This window comes from Gopherus evgoodei, chromosome 4, assembly GCF_007399415.2.
Source record: "Gopherus evgoodei ecotype Sinaloan lineage chromosome 4, rGopEvg1_v1.p, whole genome shotgun sequence".
NCBI classification, from domain to species: Eukaryota; Metazoa; Chordata; order Testudines; family Testudinidae; genus Gopherus; species Gopherus evgoodei.
The window spans coordinates 67,886,699-67,911,837 of record NC_044325.1 but is presented as its reverse complement, the minus strand read 5'-3'; the positions used below and the strand labels follow the sequence as shown (position 1 = coordinate 67,911,837).

The following is a 25,139-nucleotide window of genomic DNA, read 5'->3' as shown; positions in this document are numbered from 1 at the left end:
TTGTACTCCACCTCGGCCTGGGGAATAACAACTATAGAGCTGCTGATGCAGCGCTGCTCCGCCAGTGTGACCACCAAAAGCGCTGTTGTTGGCCTCCAGAGGTATCTGGAGGTATCCCAGAATGTCTGCTCAGCTACTCTGCTCATCAGTTCGAACTCTACTGCCCTGACCTCAGGTGACCCGCCCTTTAAATGCCCTGGGAATTTTAAAAATCCCCTTCCTGTTTGCTCAGCCAGGTGCAGAGTGCAATCAGTGACTCTTTCCAGGTGACCATGGCTCCACGTGGCAAACGAGCCCCAGCATGGAGCAATGGCGAGTTGCTGGACCTCATCAGGGTTTGGGGGGAGGAAGCTGTGCAGTCCCAGTGGTGCTCCAGCTGTAGGAATTACAATACCTATGGGCAGATATCAAGGGCCATGCTGGAAAGGGGCCATGACCGGGACATGCTGCAGTGCAGGGTTAAAGTGAAGGAGCTGCAGAGTGCCTATTGCAAAGCCTGCAAGGAAAACCACCGCTCCGGCACTGCCCTCATGACCTGCTGTTTTTACAAAGAAATGGACGTGATACTTGGGGGTGACCCTACCACCAATCTGAGGACCACGGTGGACACTTCGGAGCGGGGCAGGGAGGAGGAGGAGGAAAGTGAGGGTACTGGGGTGGGGGAAGACACCCTGGAGTCCCTGGAGACATGCAGCCAGGAGCTCTTCTCAAGCCAGGAGGAAGGTAGCCAGTCGCAGCAGCCAGTACTTGGTGGAGGACAAACCGAGGAGCGGGTTCCCGGTAAGCAGCTTTTATTTTCATGATGGAAATTTTTCGGTAGAGGAGGGAGGGTTAGGGCTGCATGCCTAGATGCGGAATAGCACACTGATATGGTCTATCACATTGCGGTAATCTGCCTCGGTAGTCTCTTCAAAAGTTTCAGCCAGAGCGTGGGCAATGCACTTGCGCAAGTTTATTGGGAGAGCCACTGTGGCCCTTGTCCCAGTTAGGCTAACGCGTCCGCGCCACTGTGCCATGAGGCGGGGGGGGACAATTGCTGCATACAGGCAAGCTGCATAGGGGCCAAGGTGGAATCTGCATTGCTGTAGAAGACCCTCCTGTGCCTCCCAGGTGACCCGCAGCAGCGAGATATCTTCCAGGATCAACTCCTGTGGAAAATGTTGGGATAGTGTTCAGTGTAGGTGCCCGACAGCTGTTTGGGGTTTCTGTGCGTTGGGGAAAGCAAAGAGAGTAGAGCCCTCGTGGGTTATGTGCGCTCTCTTTGGGATGGGAAAATTATGCTATTGTGAAGACTGTTACACTCCTTAACTGGGTGGGAATAACTGTCTGGTATAAACAATGCTGCCTCTGTTAAGTGTTGCATTTTTTGCCTTTACAGAAGCAACCTTGAGATCTCGGCTGCCCATGTCATCAACGTCTCAAAGACTACAAAACCTCCGGAAGAAGCCGTCAAAAAGCAAAGAAGACATGCTGCAAGCACTTTTTGATTCTCTGTGACAAAGTGCTTCAAAGTGCAGGACTGGAGGCAAAGGGAAAGCAGGATCCGCCAGAAAAACGCAGCAGCCAGGAAGAAAAGCACAAAGCAGCTGATAAGGATCCTGGCACGCCAAGCTGACTCTATCCAGGCGCTTGTAGCCATGCAGGCATAGCACTACCGCGCCCGCCCCCCCTTCCCTCCGTCCCAAAGCTCTTTCCCTTGTGCCCCAATGTCAGCTCAAAACCCCCTTCCCCAGCATCCAGGTTCTTACCACCAGCTGCCTCCAACACCTGTATGTTCACCAACCAGCCCTGAGAACTGTGACCCTTACCCTCTGCACTCAACCCCCATCACCATGCAGTACAGCCATCCTGAAGTGCAGCAGTCATTGCACAGCACTCCAGACAGGACATATTCAAACCTGTGACTGTACAGTTCCCCACCCCACCCCCCTGCCCTTTTAGGTTCCCAAAAAGTTGTGTGTCTGTCAATAAATAAATTTTCTTTTCAATAAATGAATTATTGGCTTTGAAAACAGTCTATTATTGCAGAAAGACAAAGATTCTTTCCTGGGCTAAAGTAACAGGCACTGCAAATCAGCTTAGGAAACACAGATTTCTACTAACATTATAACCACTGCACTTCACTCCCGTGCAAGGCACCAAACATTACTGGTGGTGTTCAGCTTCAAATTCCTCTCTCAAGGCATCCCTAATCCTTGCAGCCCTGTGCTGGGCCTCTCTAGTAGCCCTACTCTCTGGCTGTGCAAATTCAGACTCCAGGCCTTGAACCTCAGAGGTCCATGCCTGACTGAATCTTTCATCCTTCCCTTCACAAATATTATGGAGGGTACAGCATGTGGATATAACTGCGGGGATGCTGCTTTCCCCCAAGTCTAGCTTCCCATACAGAGTTCGCCAGCGCCCCTTTAAATGGCCAAAAGCACACTCCACAGTCATTCGGCACTGGCTCAGCCTGTAGTTGAACCAGTTCTTGCTCCTGCCAAGGTTCCCTGTATATGGTTTCATGAGCCAAGGCATTAATGGGTAAGCGGGGTCTCCAAGGATCACAATGGGCATTTCGACGTCCCCTACCATGATCTTCTGGTCTGGGAAAAAAGTCCTGGCCTGCAGCTTCCTGAAGAGGCCAGTGTTCCAAAAGATGCGTGCATCATATGCCTTTCTGGGCCAGCCTGTGTTAATGTCAATGAAACGCCCACGGTGATCCACAAGCGTTTGGAGAATCATGGAGAAATACCCCTTCCGATTAACGTACTCGGATGCTAGGTGGGGGTGGTGCCCGATAGGAATATGCGTTCCAACTATCGCCCCGCCACAGTTAGGGAAACCCATTTGTGCAAAGCCATCCACACTGTCCTGCACGTTCCCCAGAGTCACGGTTCTTCTTAGCAGGATGCGATTAATGGCCCTGCAAACTTGCATCAACACAATTCCAATGGTCAACTTTCCCACTCCAAACTGGTTCCCGACCGATCGGTAGCTGTCTGGAGTTGCCAGCTTCCAGATTGCAATAGCCACCCACTTCTCCACTGGCAGGGCAGCTCTCAATCTTGTGTCCCTGCGCCGCAGGGTAGGGGCGAGCTCAGCACACAGTCCCATGAAAGTGGCTTTTCTCATCCAAAAGTTCTGCAGCCACTGCGCGTCTTCCCAGACTTCCATGATGATGTGAGTCCCACCACTCAGTGCGTGTTTCCCGAGCCCCAAAGCGGCGTTCCACGGTGCTGAGCATTTCCGTGGATGCCACAAGCAATTTCGTGTCGTATGCATCATGCGACTCACTATCATCGTCGAACTCCTCATTACTTTGGATCTTAAGGAATAGCTCAAATGCCAAATGTGATGTGCTGGCGAGACTCGTCAACAGTTCGGACTCCATTTCCCACAAAAATCGTTGAGAGTCAAGAGGGCGCCAAACGTGAACAGAAAAACAGGGATTGCTGGGATGTGAAGCGATGAATCACAGGGCGTTGGGACAGGAAGCAGAATGACCCGCACCCTCCGCCTGCTTCCCACAACCCATGGCACCAGAATGGGAAGAGGTGCTCTGTGGGCTAGCTGCCCATAATGCACCACTCCCAACACCGCTGCAAATGCTGCCACACTGCAGTACTGGTAGCTGTCAGTATGGCCACACTGCAGCGCTTTCCCTACACAGCTGTACGAAGACAGCTTTAACTCCCAGCGCTGCACACCTGCAAGTGTAGCCAAACCCTCAGAGTGACCTCTTGAGCTGACTAAAGCCTTATGAAAGCTGACATTTTTCTAGTCCGACAGCCAAAGGAATGCTTAGGAGGATGTGTACGTAGGTCTGCAGTCTCCCAAGCTTTAATGTGGAGACAATCCATTTCAGCAAGTCACACTCAGCCTCAGTTTAACCAAGAGCCAGCTATTTTTTCCAGAGGGGGAGGAGGTTGGGAGCATCAAGATTCTGAGGAGAATGTAGAGGTTCTCATTTCCTCCCCAGGGGGACAAACAAAGCATGTAATACAACAAAGCTGGACTGATTTGCAAATACTGAACTAGGCTGTCACTGTATTTCTCTGTGCTTGTGGGGACCTGTATTGCAGATTAATAATGGATAAGAATGATCCTTCGGTGGTGGATGCGAACATTGGGGAGCGAGTCAGACTGCCCTGCAGAGTAGAAGCCTCACCTGCTTTAACTATAGAGTGGCAGAAGGATGGGCAGCCTGTTTCCTCTTCCAGGTGAGTTCATGTGGCTGTGTTGTCATCACAGGCAGCCCTTGCACATGCCAGTGCTGGGACTCCTGGCAGATAATGTATTCTCTACCTGAGAGAATCAAGGCTCTAATGATGGAGGCAGGCCTTGCACTGGTTTATAACGATTATGCCATCCAATCAGGGAACAGAAACAATACCATGTGACTTTGGCATGGCCTACCGTTTAAACTGTGAAAATCATTCTCAAGTGAATAGCTGTGGTGAATAATTCACCAGAGATCCAAAGGCTGAAATTTATTCATATGCAAGATTGCCACATGTTGTCATTTGATCAACAAAATTAGTGTAAAAAAAAAATCACATTCTGTGGAGAATTCACAGAGAAAGGGGATAAATTTACCTGGTAAGTACAAGGTATTAGAACATTGAAGGGGAACATCAAACGTTACTGAGGTCACCTTGTAGTAGCTTTCCCCCAGAGGGTGGATCTGAGCATTCTCTGAAGATCACAGCACTAGGATATATTTTTGTGTAATGGCTGAGTGATTTGGTGGCACAGTTCCCCTTATTGCTAATTGGTGTATCAGCCCACTTAAATCTTTGTGTTGCTGCTGAATGTTTGCCCAGAGGGTGTTAGCAGAAAAGTTGCTTAAGACCTCACCTGCAGAGCTGCTGCTAACACCATGACCGCAGACTCCCTCCCCAAAACTCAGGGAAATTTGTGGCTTTTGTCCCCAGGCACAGGCAGCAGTCAGATGGTGCCCTGGTGATCAGTCATGTTGGCTCTGAAGATGCTGGCTTCTACACCTGCATTGCTTCGAATGGCCGTGACCAGAATCAACGGCGGGTCCAGCTTCAGACTCTAGGTATCAAAAGGAGGAAAACGCCCCACTGTATTTTTAGATTATTAAAAGAAGGGAGTGGGAGAGAGTGTAGAGTACCGCAGCTGAAGTCATGGATTTGGCCTCTATAGACCCTATCCTGTGTTAGTCATATCATATTCAGGACTAGACTAGGAGTAAAGGGGTAGTTATATTGACTGCTTTGCCAATGGCTGTAAAGTCCATATGTGACTAGAGTAGCTGTAGCTACGGTGTGTAATTATGCTGCTGCTGAGTTCTGAGAAGAGCTGCTGACTGTAGCTTCACAGCTGTACCCTAGTGGTTCATTGAAAGGATGGTAGTATGGACAAGATTTCAGCAGGGGTGCAGAAGAGAAATCAAGGGGATTCCCCTTCTCCACCCGAGTCCCACAGGCTAGCGCCCAGCTGGAGGAACAAAGCTGGCTGGGGGCTCAGGAGCCTGCCCAAGTGTTGGTTGAGTATTTAAAGCCACAGTGGAAAGACTTTTGATCCTACCATCAGTGGCAATATAGAAGGGTCTTCCTGATATTGATAAACTTCCCCCTGCCCAGGAGAGCTGAGGATCACGGGTCTGCTGCCAAGCCTCACTGTGTCTGAGGGAGACAATGCCCAGCTCCAATGCATGGTGGCAGGCAACAATGTGAACGTAAGATGGTCAAGGTGAGCAGTACAACCCTTGGTAACAGTATTTCCTGTCCCCCTTTCCTCCCTGAATGGTATCATTTATCCCCCACTCTAGGCAGGGTCCAGAACCTCCATGAAATATTAACACAGGGCAGCCAACCAGGCTCTCAGAGCCTCCTGCTATATCTCATACCCCTGTGACTGAGCCTTCCCCAAAGTAGGACAGGAACATCCTGCAACACATCCAGGCTCTGGTGAGCCATGGAAGAAGGCAGATTCTAGAGCTAAGGACCGCTTGCAGAGAAGTTCAGATCTTGGCTAGATTGCAAAACTCTATGATGGATAATAGTGATGTTTACCTCAACAAGAAGTAGAGGCTGAAGAATTGAGGGTTTTTGCCAGACCATTTAACACCTTAATGTCCAGTAAGTCTCCTAGCTCCACTGGAAGGAGCCATTCCATGCCCCATCTTCCTCCATTCATGCCCCTCCTAATTATGGGCAGGGAAGAATTAAAGATCAATTAAACAGGGGAAAACATTCTTCCCACTTTTTTTTTTTTGCTACTTTACAAGGTGTATTTGATAAAATAAATTTTTGTGTTTTTTTCTGCTTTAAAACCAGTATCACTGTGCTGGTGTTCTTGGTGGAGGACCTAGAGAAGTGGCATGGCCATGAGCTTGGTCCTTAATTGAAGGGGCAGGGCTCTTGAATCTATAACAAAGATTTTCTTCCATGCGTGTTAGGTATTTGAATTAACTAAACAAGAAACAGTGTTAAAGTCTGAATAAAACACCCTTTTCAGTGAATTAGGTTTCATTTAGTTTGTAACTGAGTTCGTAACTCTACTATTCTCCAGTCCAGCATAGCGTATTCCAGGAGAAACAGCTTAGCAATATCTGACATTGTGCTAGTTTTCTACAGTAGAGGCTTTTGGATCACCTTGAAAAAGGGGCCAATACCCCAATCTTCCACCCCCTTTACTGGCCACCTTTAAGGCCAGCTGCCTGGGTCTCATGCTCAGAAGGAGCCTTGAAAGTATGAGATAGCAAGCAGCAGGTACCACAGCTGATCACTGCTAGCCAACCACTTAATGCCATTTGAGAATGGAGAGAAAAGACGGTTACTCACCTTTGTAACTGTTGTTTTTCGAGATGTGTTGCTCATATCCATTCCAGTTAGGTGTGCGCGCTGTGCGTGCACGTTCGTTGGAAAACTTTTTACCCTAGCAACTCCAGTGGGCCGGCAGGTCGCCCCCTAGAGTGGCGCCGCCATGGCGCTCGATATATACCCCTGCCGGCCCAACCGCTCCTCAGTTCCTTCTTGCCGGCTACTCCGACAGTGGGGAAGGAGGACGAGTGTGGAATGGATATGAGCAACACATCTTGAAGAAGAACAGTTACAAAGGTGAGTAACCATCTTTTCTTCTTCGAGTGATTGCTCATATCCATTCCAGTTAGGTGAATCCCAAGCCTTACCTAGACGGTGGGGTCGGAGTGAGAAGTCACGGCATGGAGCACTGCCGAGCCGAAGGCCACGTCATCTCTGAACTGCTGGACCAGGGCGTAATGGGAGGCGAAGGTGTGGAGGGAGGACCAGGTCGCCGCCCTACAGATCTCCTGGATGGGCACGCGGGCGAGGAAAGCCATCGATGATGCTTGTGCCCTGGTGGAGTGCGCAGTCACATGGCCCGTAGGGGTTTGAGCCAAGTCATAACAGGTCCTGATATAGGACGTTACCCACGAGGATATCCTCTGTGAGGAAATGAGAAGCCCTTTAATTCGGTCCGCTACTGCCACGAAAAGCTGGGGGGATTTGCAGAACGGTTTGGTCCTCTCCACATAAAATGCGAGTGCCCGACGGACATCAAGCGAGTGGAGCTGTTGCTCCCTGCGGGACGAATGGGGCTTTGGGAAAAAGACGGGGAGAAAGATCTCCTGGTTGACGTGAAAGGCTGAGACCACCTTGGGGAGAAAGGCCGGGTGCAGTCTCAGCTGCACCTTGTCTTTATGGAAGACCATATACTGGGGATCTACCGTGAGGGCCCGGAGTTCTGACACCCATCTGGCTGAGGTGATCGCCACCAGGAAAGCAATCTTGCAGGAGAGATAGAGCAGGGAGCAAGTCGCTAATGGCTCAAATGGAGGGCCCATGAGCCAAGTCAGAACCAGGTTAAGATCCCAGGTAGGGGCAGGGGGTCGAACCTGGGGGTAGAGGCGTTCCAGCCCTTTCAGGAATCTAGTTACCGTAGGGTGAGAGAAAACCGAACGGCCCTCTCCTCCCAGATGAAAGGTGGAGATAGCCGCCAGGTGAACCCGAAGGGACGATATCGCCAGGCCCTGCTGCTTGAGAGACCAGATGTAATCGAGAATACTGGCGATAGAAACCTCCGTAGGAAGGGAACCCCTCCCTGAGCACCAACAGGAGAAACGCTTCCACTTGGCCGAGTATGTTGCTCTAGTGGAAGGTTTCCTGCTGCCCAGTAGTACCTGACATACGGGGGTAGAGCACCGTAGTTCTGACCTGGTCAACCACTCAGGAGCCACGCCGTGAGGTGTAGAGACTGGAGGTCCGGGTGACGGAGCCTGCCGTGGTCCTGGGTGATCAGGTCCAGGTAAAGGGGGAGGGGGATTGGTTCGGCCAGAGACAGGTCCAGCAACATTGGATACCAATGCTGCCTGGACCACGCTGGAGCTATCATAATCAAGCGGGCCCTGTCCCTGCGCACCTTCAGAAGGACCTTGTGGACCAGCGGAAATGGAGGGAACGCATAGAGCAGGTGAGTCGTCCACAGGATAAGGAAGGCATCCGCTACCGACCCTGGTTCCCGGTCTTGAAAGGAGCAGAACATCTAGCATTTCCTGTTCCCTCTGGACGCGAAGAGGTCCATCCGGGGACAACCCCACCTCTGGAAGAGTGAGAGGGCGACGTCCGGGCGAAGGGACCATTCGTGCGAAAGGAAGGATCTGCTCAGACGGTCTGCCAGCGTGTTCCGTACTCCGGGGAGAAAGGAAGCCATGAGGTGAATGGAGTGGGCTATACAAAAGTCCCAGAGCCGCATCGGCTCCTGACATAGGGGAGAGGATCTCGTGCCGCCCTGCTTGTTGATATGGTCGTCGTGTTGTCGGTGAATACCGAGACACAGCGACCTTGAAGCTGATGGGAGAACGCTTGGCAAGCAAGATGGACCGCTCAACTCCCGTATATTGATGTGGAGGGCCACTTTCTGCGGGGACCACTGGCCCTGCGTCCTCAGGGTTCCGAAGTGGGCCCCCCAGCCCAGGTCTGAGGCATCCGTTGTTAGGGATACCGAGGGTTGGGCCGGATGAAACGGGAGCCCCGCACACACTACGGACTGGTCTAGCCACCATCGGAGGGAATCCAATACCTCCTGGGGGATGGTGATAACCGCATCCAGCAGATGTCTGGCCTGACGGTACTGTGTGATGAGCCAAGACTGGAGAGGCCTCATGCGAAGCCGCGCATAACCCGTAACAAAGGTGCAGGCCGCCACGTGGCCTAAGAGGGTTAGGCACATCCTTATAGAGGTCAAGGGGGCCGGCTGTAGGTGCTGAATGATGGCCGACAGCGACTGGGAACCTGGGCAGCGGCAGAATGGCCCTGCCGGAGTCCAGAATGGCCCCGATGAACTCTATCCTCTGCGTGGGAGCAGAGTGGACTTGTCTACGTTGATAATGAAGCCCAAATCTCCAAAGAGCCTGCTGATCCTGTGGACATGGCTGTGGACCTGCAACTCTGACGTGCCTCGAATCAGCCAGTCGTCGAGGTAGGGAAATACGTGTATGCGACTGCGCCGAAGATATGTGACGGACGACCGCCATGCATTTTGTGAATACCCTCAGGGCCGTGGAGAGGCCAAATGGGAGGACCGCAAATTGATAATGATGGCGGTCGACCACGAACCGAAGGAAGCGTCTGTGATGCGGAAAAATGGCTATATGAAAATAAGGGTCCTGCATGTCAAGGGCGGCGTACCAGTCTCCAGGATCCAGAGATGGGATAATGGTCCCCAGGGAAACTATGCGGAACTTCAACTTCACCATATGTTTGTTGAGTTCTAGCAGGTCGAGGATAGGTCTGAGGCCTCCCTTGGCCTTGGGGATCAGAAAGTAACGGGAATAAAACCCCTTGCCCTTCTCGTTCTCCGGAACCGCCTCTACGGCTCCTTTGTCGAGGAGCGTCCGCACCTCCTGAAGGAGGAATTGCTCGTGAGAGGGGTCCCTGAAGTTGGACAAGGGTGGGGGGGGGGCGGGAGGGAGGGTGTGAAATAAATTGCAGACGGTATCCCGTTTGCACAGTGCATAAGACCCAACGGTCGGAAGTTATTTGGGTCCACGCCGGGAGGAAGAACGAAAGGCAGTTGGAAAACGGGGGGGGACGGATCCGTGGGGGAAACTGGTACAGCGTCCTCGGGCGCATCTTCAAAATGAAGGTTTTGGACCAGGTGGGGCTTTGGAGGAGCCCTGATTCTGCCCCCCCTGGTTGCCCGATTGTCTGCGCCTGCCATTCCTGCTTCGGCGCCTACTAAAGTCCTGCCGCTGGCGGTACTGGGGATATGGCCGGCGCTGCTGCTGCTGTTGCTGTTGCAGCCGGAAGGGTCTGCGCTGCGTCCCAGGCGTGTGCATCCCTAGAGAGCGCATGATGACCCGATTGTCCTTCAGGCTTTTCAGCCTGGGGTCCGTCTTCTCTGAAAACAGGCCCTGACCTTCAAACGGGAGGTCCTGGATGGTGTGTCGGAGCTCCGGAGGAAGGCCAGAAACCTGTAACCAGGAGATGCGGCGCATCATAACCCTCTGAAGCCGGGGTTCTAGCAGCCGAGTCTGCCGCGTCCAAGGATGCCTGCAATGAAGTTCTTGCGACCTTCTTGCCTTCATCAAGAATTGCCGCGAATTCTTGACGCGCATCCTGAAGCAACAACTCCTTGAACTTGTCCGCTGCCACCCAGGAGTTATAGGCATACCAGCTAAGGAGGGCCTGCTGGTTTGAGACCCTACGTTGGAGGGTGCCCACTGAGTAGACCTTCCGGCCTAGCAGGTCCATACGCCTCACCTCCTTGGACTTCAGTGCTGGGGCCTGCTGCCCGTGACGCTCCCTCTCGTTCAGAGACTGCACGACGAGGGAGCACGGGGTCGGGTGTACATGCAGGTACTCATATCCTCTGGAGGGTGCCATATACTTGCGCTCCACCCCGCGTGCAGCAGGAGGGATGGAGGCCGGTGATTGCCAGATGGTATTAGCATTGGCTTGGATAGTCCTGATAAAGGGAAGGGCGAATCTGGTGAGAGCATCCGCTGAGAGAATGCTCACCACAGGATCTTCAATTTCAGAAACCTCCTCAGCCTGCAAGTTTAAGTTTTGTGCTACACGCCTAAGGAGGTCCTGGTGCGCCCTGAGGTCAAGTGGGGGAGGACTGGAAGATGACGTTCCCGCCACTGCCTCATCGGGGGAGGACGACAAGGAGACCCCCGGTAGGAGTGGGTCCATGGGGGGCTCCGTCTGTACCAGCGCCTCTGATTCCGGAGGGAGCTCAGGGTCCTGCTGGTTGGACCAGTCTTCCCCCGGCGGAGAGGGGGGAGGACGAGATAACGAGGCCTCCAGCACCCTGCGCTCAGACGTCACAGGCTGAGGTGGAATTTGTTGAGGGCCCTGGGCTTGATGGTACGCCCAGGGTGTGCAGAAACCCCACTGCTGTGGTCCCTGATCCTGCGGGGGAGGGTCATGCAAGAGGGCCGCAGGTCTGTCTGCGTCTAGAGCGTACATGCTGTCTGTCTGCGATGAGACAGACGGCTGCCGGGAGGGCCATGGTGGGGCCAAACATGGCTGGTAGGGCTCCCTCGGTCTCGACGCCGATGATCTTCTCGGTGCCGGGGACCGGTACCGGGAATCGTACCGGTGCCGGGATCGGGACTTGGACCTGCCTCCGGCGTGGTGCCAGGAGGTCGACCAGGACCAGGACCTGCCTCCGGCGCGGTGCCGGGAGGTCGACCGGGGTGCTGATCGCCGACGGGAACGGCTCCTAGAGTCTCAGTGCTGGTAGCGGCGACTCGATCCAGACCGGTGCCGGGAGTAGCGAGACTGTCTGGAGGATGACCGGCGCCGCGAGTGTGACCGGTACTGAGGGGAGCGGTGCCGGGACTGCGAGCGGCGCCTGGAGCGAGAACACCTACGGTGTTGGGACCTCGAAGGGGATCAGTGCCGGCTGGGTGAATCCGGAAACGGCGCTCACATCGTTGCAGGCTTGCCTCTGGATATGACCCACACCGGGGGTACCGGGGGTTGAGGCTGGTTAGGCTCCGTGAGAGCAATTAGGTCCCGCGCCGAAGCGAAAGTCTCTAGCGTCGAAGGGACCAATAGCTCAACCCCAGATCTTATAGGGGAGCTAGGAGGGACCAGACTTGACGGACCTCCAGGGCCTGGAGTCGACGGAATCCCTGCTGGTGGTGCCACGGCCGAGGTAGGCACCGGGTGCTCTGCTCGAGCCTGCAAGGATGGAGTCGCAGACTTCGAGGGTCTTGCTTCGGGTCCCGGAGAAGGTCGGTGCCAGGGTGTCTTTCCAGTGCCGGCGCGGTCCGGTGCCGGTGCAGAGCCGGCGCTCTGTGTCGAGGTCACAGGATTAAGTGCCGCTTCCATTAGGAGAGTCCTTAACCTCTGGTCCCTCTCCTTTTTTGTCCTAGGCTTAAAAGTCTTGCAGATGCGGAACTTGTCTGAAATGTGCGATTCCCCCAGGCACTTCAGACAGGCGTCGTGGGGATCGCTGGTCGGCAATGGCTTTTTACAGGCCGAGCATTGCTTGAACCCCGGCGAACCAGGCATCGGCCCGGTGCCGGGCGCTGGGAAGGGCTACAGCCCAAATCCGCTAATAAGAATATACAACTATAGTACAATTAACAATAACTAACTACACTTACAACTATTTACAACTATCTACAACTATGAGAACAGTAAAACGAAGGAGAGCTAGGGACGTGGAGGACAGCTATGCCGCGCTCCACAGTTCCAACGACCGACACGGCGGTAAGAAGGAACTGAGGAGCGGGTGGGCCGGCAGGGGTATATATTGAGCGCCATGGCGGCGCCACTCTAGGGGGCGACCTGCCGGCCCACTGGAGTTGCTAGCGTAAAAAGTTTTCCGACGAACATGCGGCGCGCACACCTAACTGGAATGGATATGAGCAATCACTCAAAGAAGCAGCAGAGGTTTTACAGAGTATGCTGCTGTCTCCTCACTTTGGTGGATTCAGGCTTTAATTATACCCATAATTATAGGGCCCCTGGCATGGCAGAAGAAGTGTTTACCTTAATTTGCTGTCTTAGCTTTTCAAAAGAAAAGATTACAGGCACTCTATCATTCACCTGAAAAATTAGTCAGTTCATGTGCCAAAGGAAGTTTAGGCCCTCAAACTCTTATTATAGTAACTGGCAGAATGGGCTTCCCACTACAGGAATGGAGTTCCAATGCGAGCAGATGGTTACCGCATCCACCTGTCACAGGATGGAAGCCTGATTATAAACAATGCTCAGGCCAGTGACGAGGGATCCTACACATGCAATGCCTACAGGGGGAGCAACTCTGTCAGTGCCAGCTCTGAGGTGAAAGTGATCAAGAGCAGGCCTGAAGGTAAGACCAGTTCTTCCCCTCTTCTCCCCCAAAACATCACCAAGCCTTGTGTGGTTGCTGTCTGGATTCATTAATATATTATTGTTCCATTTCTAGGCCTGTTTTACTTTGAAAGAGACTGATAACAACAGTTTGGGTACCTTAGAAAAAGCTATTTGTTCACTTCCCTTTGCAGCCCTCCGATCAGGGTTCTGTGCTGGCCCATCACCCACCTCTCCCTCCCCTAACTGCTCTGAAAGGGGGGGGAAGGCAGCAGGACTATAGGTTCTGTTCCAAACTCTGCCACCAGTTTGCTGCTGAACTCACATCAGACCTGAGCATCAGTTCCCCCAGCTGTGAAACAAGGATGATTAATTTCAGGAGGGAACTGGGAGGCTTAAATGCCAAAATGTTCAACTTGGGCAACTAGAAGTTGGCTCTGAAATCCATATTCAGGCATCTATACATGACATGCCTGATTTTCAGGAGGTGCTGAGCTCCCACAACTCCCTGTGCTTCTGGTGGGAGCTGCAGGTGCTCAGCAAACCAGGCCACCTACTTTGGTATCTAACTTTCAATTTCTAGAGCCCAACTGAACAGTTTTGGAAGGTAGCAAAGACCTGCTTACAGAGTCAGCATGGGGAAGGCAGGAATATGCTCTCTAAGTGCTTATGGTGTTTAAAGACTAAATTAAATCCTGACTCTAGCCAAAGCTCAGTTTATCTGCCAGGACCTAATTATGCATTTAGAAATATAAATGTGTTTGTCAGAAATTATGCTATTAATGTGAGGCACTAAACAGGTACTGATGCTCTCTCCTTCTCCTCCCCCATTTTACCTGTCATTCTCCTCCTGCCATTTGTTTTGCTGCAGCTGTGAACCTGAACAGCGAGTGTGTTGACCAGCCACACCTTGCCAATTGTGATCTGATCTTGCAGGCCCAGCTCTGCACTAATGAGTATTACTCCAGCTTCTGCTGTGCCAGCTGTTCTCAGTACCAACCCCAGGCCAACCCTTCTCGCCACCAGGGATGAGAATCAGCTCTAGCCCAGCTCCCAAGAGAAGGCAGCCTAGGACGATTACTGGACAGGAACAGGGACTTTGTCCTTTTTACTCCCAAAACAATCTAGGAGCCTCGTTCTGATCATAACTCAGGTGGGCTGTTTTGCCAATATACGAATGCTACTCAGTGTAATTGTTCAGAGGCAGCAGAAGCTCCACTGTCCCAAACACATCATATCCCCTTGTTTTTACACATGCTTTGCTGTAACAGCACCTGCCTTCATTCACAGAAGAAATGCTAAGAACCAAAGAATCCTGTTAGGCTTCTCTAAAGTGACAGGCAGTGTGAAAGAGAGGGAGATACACTTCATGCAAGAGAAAGCCTTCCTAAAAACAAAATCTGTGAGCCACTTGGAGAAAGACAACTGCCACCCAGCTAATGCCCTGAACAGCGAGGCTGCATAGACAGTGTGGTGGGCACTGAAGGGGCCAGAACATATTACATGTAAACATGGTGTTCCAATCCCATGACAGCCTCCAATGTTTCTCTATTTCTTTCATCTTAACACACTTTACAAACAGAACTCTGGGCACAGGTCATTTCAGCCTCCACTGAAACATGGCCAGTTTCGGGAAGAAACAGATATTACTTAACTGCTTACAGCAACAGGGGCATTTCAGGTGGGCCAAGTCCCTGTGCTTTAACCATCCCTGCACTTAGAGAAGCAGGGTCCTGGTTTTTATAATTCATCCAACACCACAGCACCATGATGGGGCTTAGTGCAAACACTACTTTCTGCCAACTGACTCACTAGTGCTTTAGAGCTCTGTCCTTGCTTAACTGCCAGGAGACTACATGTCCTTTAGGACTCCACCCTCTCCGAGCTGTGGAGGAAGTCATTCCATCAGTGTGGTATTACAGGTAAGGAATTCCACATACAGTGTAAATAAAACAGAAGCATTCATCATTCTGTGACCAACAAAGGGTGCCACCATCAAATGCATACACAGGACTGTGAAAGAAAACTGAGGTGCCTTGCTTAAGCCAAGACAGGGCAACATCCCAAAACAGAATTACCACCTCCTATGCTAGTGTATTATGTTTAAAGCTTCCTCTAGAGAGTTACAGGCTTATATAGCATCCTCTCCTTGTTCCAATGTGCCTGCAGTAACTTGAGTGAGTTGGTCAGCTATACCACTACACAGTATATTCCAGCATGTGTAGAGGCCCAACCTACTCAGTGTTACTGAACCTTTGGTATTTTCTTTTTGATTCTATGCTGGGCCCTGAGGCACTGCTATTCCCTCGCATCCAACTGTCCATATTCTGTGCTGCTGAGACCATTTTATTAGCATAAAACCGGATTTTGGTCAGTTCAATGGTCAATGTGGGTTGTAGTGAATATAGGTGAATGTGTGCTGGGTGCATGCTGAGGTCTAAACTAGTCAATTAACCTAATAATCCATAATTTGCTAGGAAAGAGTCTCTATTTTCTACTCTTTAACAAGGCTGAGCAAAATTTTACTGTAGTGTATCTATCTCCTCCCATGCAGGGTACTAAGCAAAATTGGACATTCTTTGCTCCTGTATAAGGCAGCAATGAAGTCTGCATTCTCTTCCTAGCCTTGTTCTGTGACATTAGGCAAATCCCACCTCTTCTCTGCTTCAGTTTCTCCATTAGTGAACTAGGGATACCACCTGCCACACAGGAGTGCTAAGCACTTTAATTCACTCACGTCTGTAAAACACTTTGCTGGTTTGCAGTCAAGAAGAAAACATGCGGAGAAATATAAATTAGTGCAATTCAATTCCTAAAGCTCTCAATATTTGCTGGCTGTGCATGTGCTCTACAGAGCAGCAGCAGGAGAATAGCACTAGATGCTAGCCCTGCCCCTTCTGATTTACCATTGCAATGCCCTGAAGCAAACATATAAAGAAAAGTGAATGAAACACAGTTATAGTGATGGAACTTGATCCGAAACTGAGCGATCACCACATTTCCCACAGGCTGAGTTGAGGAGGATTTACCAGTGTAACAATTTCTACAGTATAGTATTTAAAACACATTAGCAAGAGTCAACCGTTGGTTAAGTGATATGATTTTGTAGCACTTATGTAAGTGGGCAGCTCCTGCAGCACAAGATTGGTGATAAGATCCACTTGCAGTAAAGGCCTTTTTGCTGGTGAATGCAGCTGATGTCACTGCATCTAGTTTTGATGAACTGGAGTCAGCTACATGAAGTTGATCATACTCTCTCTTCACTGTATAAAGATGGATGGTGGTCAGTTTCAGTATAGCTACTTGGAAGCAGCTGTCCAGATTTGATTTTTCAAATACAGTTTTATACTCTGGCTATTTTCAAATGGATTCCTAAATGCACCTGTTACTTCACACAGTTTTAAAAAGACATATAACCACCTTACAAAATGAATGAAGATGTCCTTTCCCCTACCCATTTTATTCTCTATTTGAGAAGTACGAGATTTTGCTGAAGCTTTAATTGTATAATAACCAAATTAGCAGGCTGTTTAATTTTTTGGGCTGTCTCTAGAAATTATGAAGTAAAATATGTTCACTGTTCAGGGAAGAACGTTAGTGCACTGTAGGAAGATCATATTCTGCTTGGACTGACATCAAATGGTAGGTGTAGCTGTATCAGCCAAATCTGAATGTTGTATTCTCCTTGATTGTGGACATCTACAAGAGGAGTGAAAAGTTACATGCATGACAGCATTTGTATTTGACGTTGCAGAAAAAGCTGGGTCACTGTTTGAGGAATGGGAATGCTCATGGTATTAGACAACGCAAAGACCAGAGTTAATGTTGCACGTCCAATCTTAAACTCAGCATTGCCTGACTTGAGAGCTTAGCCATGCAACTTTAAAATAACACGATAAACAGACTTAGCAAGTGCTACTTTTTTTTTGGTTTCGTGTTAAGAGAAAAGCCAAGTATTGAGGAACATGGCCTAGAGCTAGGGTGGGTCTTACCCCAGGGTCACATCAGGTTGTAGCAGTCACAGAAAGTACCAATTTATTTCAGTGGAAAAATGAAAGCACAAGTTCCCTTTACCTAGCGTTAGTGTTTGAGACAATCTCTCATCATTCAAGATACATATTATTGGATTCAGCAGAATGATGGACTTTTTAGAAAGGGAAATAAGAGCCACTGTTGTATTTTGCTTTCCCTGTGCAGAGAGGCTGTGCACATTCACTAACTCCCTTACAGCATAGCATAGGTAGCAGCTTACATATTTGTGGAATATAAAGAACCTCAGAAAAAAATGGAGACTAGTAAGAGCAGCAATTGATTGCTTTCTCCAAGGGCTGCCAGGATCTTCATGTCTTTACATTGGGAAAGAGAAGAGAAGGTGGTTTTTCTCTTAACGACACATCAAGACTAATAGCTTTGGACATAACTGCCATGGAACAGAAAGGTGTCATCACCGCTGAGTCCAGAGCATGGAAGCAAATAAGCACCTAAGACATTTACTCTGACATGTCAGTCAGTGATGCAAATCAAGGATCTCACCAGGCAGTGAAAAATACTATGAGTGATTTTCAAAATACTCAAAACTTCACATGAAGTAAATGAGAACCTTGGGTGCCCAGCACATTTAAAAATCAGGTCCAAGAGGTCTAGGTAACCACTTTTAATAGTATGTAGTAAATATGAGAAAAGCAATTTAGCTGTTGAAAGAATCAATATTTTGTTTGGCTTCCACGCCTATCAGGCAAGTAAGGGTATGAACTGAGTGCATAGGCTACAAAGAAAGTGTGCAGAGGGAGAAAGGGTATGAAAACAAGGAAAACTTTGCAAAATGCAACCTTTCTACCACCAACATTTATTTCTGTTAAAGCAGATTATAAATCATCATCATCAGTACAAATATATAACTTACTTTTGCTTGTAAGGCCAAAGTTTAAAAGTAAAGTTAAAACGAGATGGATTTCACAAGTCACCAGAGGCAGAACTTGGAACAGCTGCAGCCCTAATCACAAGGTTTCACAAACAAACAAAAGTTGAAAAACAAATCTATTGAAAAAAAAAAAAACACAAAATGGGTTCCTGGGTAGCCCCAGATTGTAGATATGGTTACAGTAAATCACAGTAGTGTTAAAATTGATAGAATTAAGACAAGGAAACTGCAGCAATACATGAAAGAAAATATACATATTATATAATATTTAGTTTGATTCCATTAAAAAAAGACAATAGAATTTCCCCATGGTTTTCAAACCATGGCAATACTGTTCTTTAATTATTTTTTTTTATTTAAAACTACTATATAGTGACTTTATTGGTCATGACTCATGATTGTTGTTGCAATATGCCACTTACAAATGAACTGATACAAGAACAAGCTAGGGACCCATCTCCTCCCTCCCCCCATATTACTTACAATAAGAATCAGTGATAAATCAATCTTATGTACAATTTCTTACATCCCACCCCTTTTTACCTTTGGCAAGATTACTTACAACTCATACAGCTTTTAATAGCCAGAACTATTTAAAATATTCTAAATGCATAAAAATAAAGATTTTGGCTTTATTTTATTCTTTATATATATAATATTCGCTCTGTTACTCAAAATGGAAGCTCAACTTTTTCCACAAACAGCTTTTGCTGGAAGTTGACAACTCCACCCTCTCCTAGTACATCCGACAACTCCTTTCTCCACCTTAGAAAACGTTGCTTCCTCTTTCCTTGAGGGGAACGTTCACAATTTACAGAAAAGTAGAAAAATCCTAAAGACAAAGTTGGTTCATTTGATTTTCATCATACAAGATCTCTTGATGTTCGAGCAAATGGGCTTCAGGGCCCAAACCCCACCTCTGATCTGTTACATTTCCTCTGCCATTTAGCTTTCCAAGGGGCGAGGGAGTGCAGAAAAGGGTGTTTCCATGATTCCTTTTTAATAACTGCATAACGGGTTCATCAACGGTTTCTCCTCCCCATGACTGCTTCCTCTTCATTTGTAGGGATCTTTTGGGTTTATCCAAATGTACTGATTAGAAATAGTCCTCTGTTCCCTCCATCCTAGCACACAACACACCCAAGCCACAGGACTGTTTAAAGTTCAATCTCAAACGTCTTCTGTAAATCACTTGAGAAGGGGTTAGTTGGAGATGGGTTAGTGCGCTGCTTCGACTTGCTTTCTAGTGCTGCCCACTGTGCTTCAAATGGATCTACCTGGTGGGCAGATGCAGGAGGCTGTAACTGCTTGTCCTCAGTGGCCCATTTGCCACTGTCAACTCCATTGAAAGCTGCGGAGCCATTGTGCTGAGCAGGAGATTTGAAGAAGGGGCTGGCAGTAGCATTACTGGTTTCATACTGGGGGAATGTCGGCTGTTTGACAAGACTAGGTGACTGATGGGGATGGGATGCTGGAGTGTGACTTGCCGTTCCAAAAACATTGGCTACCATCTGAGAAGGAGTGATTCCAACCACAGGCACACTGGGAGCAGAAAAGGTCATTCCGTTTGCTACACTATACGGCTGAGCAGGCATAAATGCTGGCTGCATTGGCGGTACCACACCAACTGGCACTGGCTGAGGTGCAACAAAGGTGTTCACTGGAAAAGGTGTTGCTGGCTTGGAAGCTGCAAGGGGAGGCTGTGCTAGAGGCTGTGGGGCCGCTGGTGGTGGCTGCTGGGCTCTGACAGTCTTTGATACCTCTTCCAACCAGCGGTCTGCCTCTGAGGGAGTGCGTCTGTGAGTCATCTGGAAGAGACTTGGTGAAGCCGCACCTGAGGAGGTGCTCCATTCAGTACCTGGAAAGGAAAACATGGTGAAGCCGTTAAAACATCAGTTTGCCAGCTACATTCATCTCCTTATCAGAGCTAGTCAAAAAGTTCCAAAGATGTGTACTCAAAAGCAGCTCCAGGCTCTCAACCCCCACAGCTTGTGCGGATGCTGCAATCTCTGCAAGCACATTTTCGTACCAACATGCGTGGCCAGTTGGCTCTACTATGTTCAACTCAAGTGGAAACTGACCTCTTCAGGAACTGGAAAGTAGGCCCTGGGCAAACAAAGGCTTGGGGGTGGTGGGAGTGGGGAGGAGAAGAATTCTCTTCTTCCAGAAGAGATTTTATCTAATAAATTTGCCACTAGCACTCCCATCTCCTCCATTCAGGAGGGGACACTGGCAGCACCAAAGCAGCCTTTTACAGTAGAGCTCTGATGTTGGTTATCCAACACAGGGGAGAGAAGGAAGGTGAGAGGCAAGCAGGAAAATGTAGCACTACCTTCCCTTACTACTTGCTCCTACTTTGGTATAGGAAATGGCAATTTAAGACTTTCCTGTTCAGAGCCGAATAGCTTTTGAACATGGCAGTCAGGCCTGGTGGACTCTCAGACCTTGTCTACACTACAAAGTTTTGTCAGCAAAGGTTATGCTGCTTTAATTAAAAGCTCTGTTGCGTGTCCACACTAGTTCCTTGGGTTGGCTGAGTACATCCACACTAGCAGCTCTTGCATTGACACAGAGAGAAGTGCACTGTGGGCAGCTATCCCACTGTGCAAGTGGCCACAGGGTGTGTTGGGAAGGATTTGCAATGCCTCACAGGGCAGGTACAGCATCACATGATGCAGGTTTCTCCATCTCATCATTCCAGAGGCATCCTTCTAGATTGCCAGCCACTTTTCAACTGAAGTGTGTGGGTGGGGAAGGGGGAGGAGGGGAGAGGAGAATGGCTGACAGACCTATCCTGAGGCAGGGGGAGGGGGACACCCCCCCCCCGCATTTGCCCCCGACTCTGCTCAGCACAGCACTCTCTTCTGAAGTAGTCCATTCTGCCTATGGTTCTATGATTCCCACCGAGTTCTCCCACAGCCTCCTCGGCTGCCAGGAATGGCATCTAGCTCTGTGAGCTCTCTGTGCTGAGGAATGTCAAAGCAGCACAGTGGTCCCTCCCTCCCTCCCCACCCCCAGCAGCAGTCTGCCTGCACCTGTGTTCCTACTGTAGGACAGAACAGGAGCATCCCAATGATTTGCTCTTTGTTCCCTAAACGGAGCAACATGCTCAGTTGTCAGATACTTCCCCTTTAAAATAGGGGGTGGGGAGGAGGGCACATGCCTGCAGGGCAACAGAGTTCAAAACAGTGAGCAACGTGGTCATGGCAGGTATTGTAGGATACCGATGGAAGCCAATTATGTCGACAAAAAACAAACAACAGTGTCTACACTGATGCTTTGTCATTTTAACTTTGCCACAAAACGCCCTGTGCCTCTTGTCAAGGTGGTTTTGTTTTGTCAGCAAAACAGCAGCGTTTTGCTGCCAAAAGTAGCTCTGCAGTGTGTACGCCTCCCCTGTTTTGTCAGCAAAAGCTGCCTTTTGCTGACAAAACTTTGTAGTGTAGACAAGGCCTTAGAATTCAAGCTGTAGCTGCTACGGTGGTAGCAACAGTATCTTTTTTTTTTTTTTTTAACACTTAAATTAGCAGGATCACAAAATCTCTTTCCTATTCTTTATCTTGTCCCTCATTTTCCAAAACTACTTAAGTGATTGTGAATAGTGCTAGATTGGAAGCCTTGGGGACTAAAGTCCTATTCATCAACAGAACATGTAGATAATGGGCAACTATATGAGTTCTCTTGACTGCCTATAAGCCCTGGGCTGGGAGGAACCATTCCAGTTAGAAAAAGATGGTAAGTTTGTCACATAGCCAATTCAAGCCTTGGTCTTTCTATTTACAATCCACAAGGGTGCGGATAACCTGCCTACTAGAAATCCTGGCCACTCAGACCAACCACCAATTGCACACAGGGCCAAGGTTTTTAGATGTCAGTAAAACCTTAGCATTATAAGCTGAGGCCAGATTGGAATCTGGGACCTAGCAACAAAATGCTCTGTCCTCCAGTGACTAAGACTGAACTTGTAACAAATTGCATTATTTAGGGGAGGGGAATATCCTTGCCCTGATGGATTTCAGGATTTTTACAGGAGGCTGGATCTGATGGGACTAGGAACACTTTAGAGTGCCTCCTAAGGTACTCATTTTCCATTACCTAAATGTGGGATTGCACATATATTTTTAAAATAGTAGACAAGATACACACACTTTGTATTGCAAATATACACTCAAACCTTTGGGATGTGTATTTAACAATTTGCAACATTCAATAAAATAGTTAAACTGTACTTACTATGACACCCTTGTTTTGTTCTTCCTTCATCTCCACTCTTCCCTTACTTTTTTCCCCACATAATTCAGTCTGTTAACCTCTGTCTAATTTTTCTGAAATGTTCAATTCTCAAGATTTCAGTTTATTTTCTCTGGCAGTTCAACTTTTAACTCATTTCTCAACACAGTTTAGTTTCCATGTCATTTCTCCCTCCTCCTATGTTTTTTCTTTCTTCCCTTCTCAAGTTCCCCGCAACCCCTTCTTCCTCTCCCTATGCCAACTTTCCAACCATGAAGGAAAGGGGAACCAGAAAGGCAAGGAGGCAGTACTATAGTTCAAATGCTGCTTAGTGTTTTGCTGAAATAGAAGAGAATCTCTGTGAACAATGAACTATTAACTGTCTAATCCCTAAAATCAGGCAGAGAAAGAGCTCTCTGACTTTGGCCAAAATAAGTGGAAACACAGTATCCACAGATCAAGAGTCTACTGCTGTCATTACATGTGAGCTCCGCTGCTGTGTAGGGCCTGGATTCAAGGATCAGTGGTTATTGCTGCATGGGATGCTAAACAGTTGAAAACATTTGAGTGGCAAAATTAAACCCTTGGCTGCCTGGGAAGCTATCAGAGCAGGAGTTTAGGGCCTGTCTGCTAGAAAAGTTCTACAGGTAAAACAACCCTCCAATCCCATGTAGACATTTACTCTGATATAAAGATGGCTTTTTCATTTAGCTTAAACCCATTCCCAAGCAATGTAAGCTGTATAAAAAAGTCACTGGAACAGGAGTGCCCACATGTGGGGTAGTTATACTAGTATAACTATATTAGTTTAAATTCACACCACAGCTTATACCAAAAAACCTTTCCCATGTACACAAGGCCATGGCTACCTCAAGGGCCAGATCAACTGCTCAGGAGGGTCAGATCATGAGCACTGAACACTGTACAGCACCAGATAAAAACTCCTTATTAATGCCAATAAAAAGGGTATTTCAGGTACAGAAACAAATGCAGAATTTTCTTTGCTCTAGATTTCCATGACTTGCCTTTCTGGCAACTTAAGAAAATCATCAGGTGCTAAGACAAAACTCACAGTACAACCTATAATCCCATAGCCATCCAGTTCATGGCTTCCCTCTACCACTTGGGAAAAAAACCTTCTATTTCCAGCTATTGTCACTGTCCCTTCCACTCCTTCAAGGAGACAAATTTGTAGGTGTCCCAGGGGTTCAATCATACTTCTGAACCTAAGTTCTCAAAAGAACTCAGAGGACCTATACCCAATCTTACCAGAGAATGTGGCTGCAGCTCCAGTATTAGCAGCAGGAGCATGAGCCCAAGGATTGGTTTCACGAACTGGCATAGCTGTGGGTGCTACAGCAGCTTGGGATGGTTTAACAGCAAGCACACAGAAGGCAGAGGCAGTGCCATTAACTAAAATGGGAGCAGACAACATCATTGCAGTTAATTCATGCAAGGCGTGCAGGTGATTGGAGGAAAGGGCCTTGTCATTCCTGCCAAACATACACCACTTTTACAAATACACATGACAAAAGCTTGTGTAAATTAGCTCAGCGTGGAATAGTGACTAATTTGCAGCCCATTCTAACTTTATAAAGCCAGTTATTTTAATTGTACCAAATCAACTGTTAGCTACAAAGTTGGACTGTGGATTTTCTAAAATCCTATCAGTAAATAAGAAACTAGTTTTATTAATGAAGCTGTTTCAAACTGGCTGAAATAAAAGCATGTATGCAGAGAGAATCAGAATGAAAGTCAACAGAATACTCAAATGCAACTGATTTTGTTTTCTCTGTGCTTTAAAAAAAATGAAGTTCTCCCATAATAATACTCGATTCCATTCACATGATTTCATATATAGTAAAAATCAGTAACACAATTATATAACTCCCATTCATCACACCTCATGTTAAAATTTCTCCATGTTTTAGAACAAATTGATGATTTGGTGTCTTATGCATGCTTCATTTGTGATTTCCAGTTTGAGGGGCCCTCTGCATCAGACTTGCATACACTGGCACCACATTTAAAACCACTCTGCAATTCAGTAGCCAGAATAGTAAGGTAGCCATTGTCTTTCTCTCTCCCCAACCCCTGGACATAATACAATTTGGTGATGGTGTATGAATTTTTTTTGGAGATTAAAAACAAAACAGAGGAAACAGCTATATGCACATGAGATGAATAAAGCAAAATGTGTCTTCAAAGAGCAGATGATATAATGGTTGTGCAAGAAGAAATCTAAGACATTACAGTGATAGCATGCTACTGGAAAGCAACATTACATAAATACAAGCATCATCCAGCATGTCCATGCAAGCTTAAAAGTTACAAACCTTGAAAGGCAGGAGACTGTGGTGCAACTACTGTGACTGGTTTTGTCATAGGAGCAGAGGAGAAGGGGTCCTCTGGCGGTGTGCTGAAAGCATTAGTAATCTGGGAGCACAGGGAGCTAATGCTGTCCACTTCCCCTTCCATCTCAGGGACTGAAAATTAAACACAGATCATTACTCATGGAAAGTTAAGGGATACAGGAAAGATGAAGTAAATATTAAAGCAGTTAAACATGTGCCCAAGTTCCTTATCTCACAAGATATTCCTTCTGTTGACTTGGATAGCCTTATATGTAGATTGGGTTCACCACCCTCTCAATCCATGGTGAAGTCTGGGCAGTAGAAATACAAAGCCATATCCAGCATATTTGG

At 48.2% G+C, this 25,139-nt stretch overlaps 2 protein-coding genes across 9 annotated transcripts in view; one reads left to right on the top strand and one right to left on the bottom strand.

Moving 5' to 3' along the window:
- PAPLN (papilin, proteoglycan like sulfated glycoprotein) overlaps positions 1-18,339 on the top strand; it is an 82,195-nt gene extending 63,856 nt beyond the window's left edge. The window contains exons 24-28 of the mRNA XM_030559631.1: positions 4,065-4,202; positions 4,917-5,044; positions 5,592-5,700; positions 13,127-13,302; positions 14,155-18,339. Of these exons, the coding sequence (XP_030415491.1) occupies positions 4,065-4,202; positions 4,917-5,044; positions 5,592-5,700; positions 13,127-13,302; positions 14,155-14,315 (712 nt within the window). The 3' untranslated portion in view covers positions 14,316-18,339. The remainder of the gene's footprint in view (positions 1-4,064; positions 4,203-4,916; positions 5,045-5,591; positions 5,701-13,126; positions 13,303-14,154) is intronic.
- NUMB (NUMB endocytic adaptor protein) overlaps positions 18,110-25,139 on the bottom strand; it is a 144,054-nt gene continuing 137,024 nt past the window's right edge. For 6 of the 8 annotated variants that reach the window (XM_030559633.1, XM_030559632.1, XM_030559637.1 and 3 more), the window contains 3 exons: positions 24,771-24,920; positions 23,704-23,847; positions 18,110-20,062 (listed from right to left, as the gene is read on the bottom strand). In XM_030559633.1, coding sequence (XP_030415493.1) covers positions 19,362-20,062; positions 23,704-23,847; positions 24,771-24,920 — 995 coding nt within the window. In that variant the 3' untranslated portion in view covers positions 18,110-19,361. The remainder of the gene's footprint in view (positions 20,063-23,703; positions 23,848-24,770; positions 24,921-25,139) is intronic. The other 2 variants (XM_030559638.1, XM_030559639.1) reach the window with 1 other exon arrangement.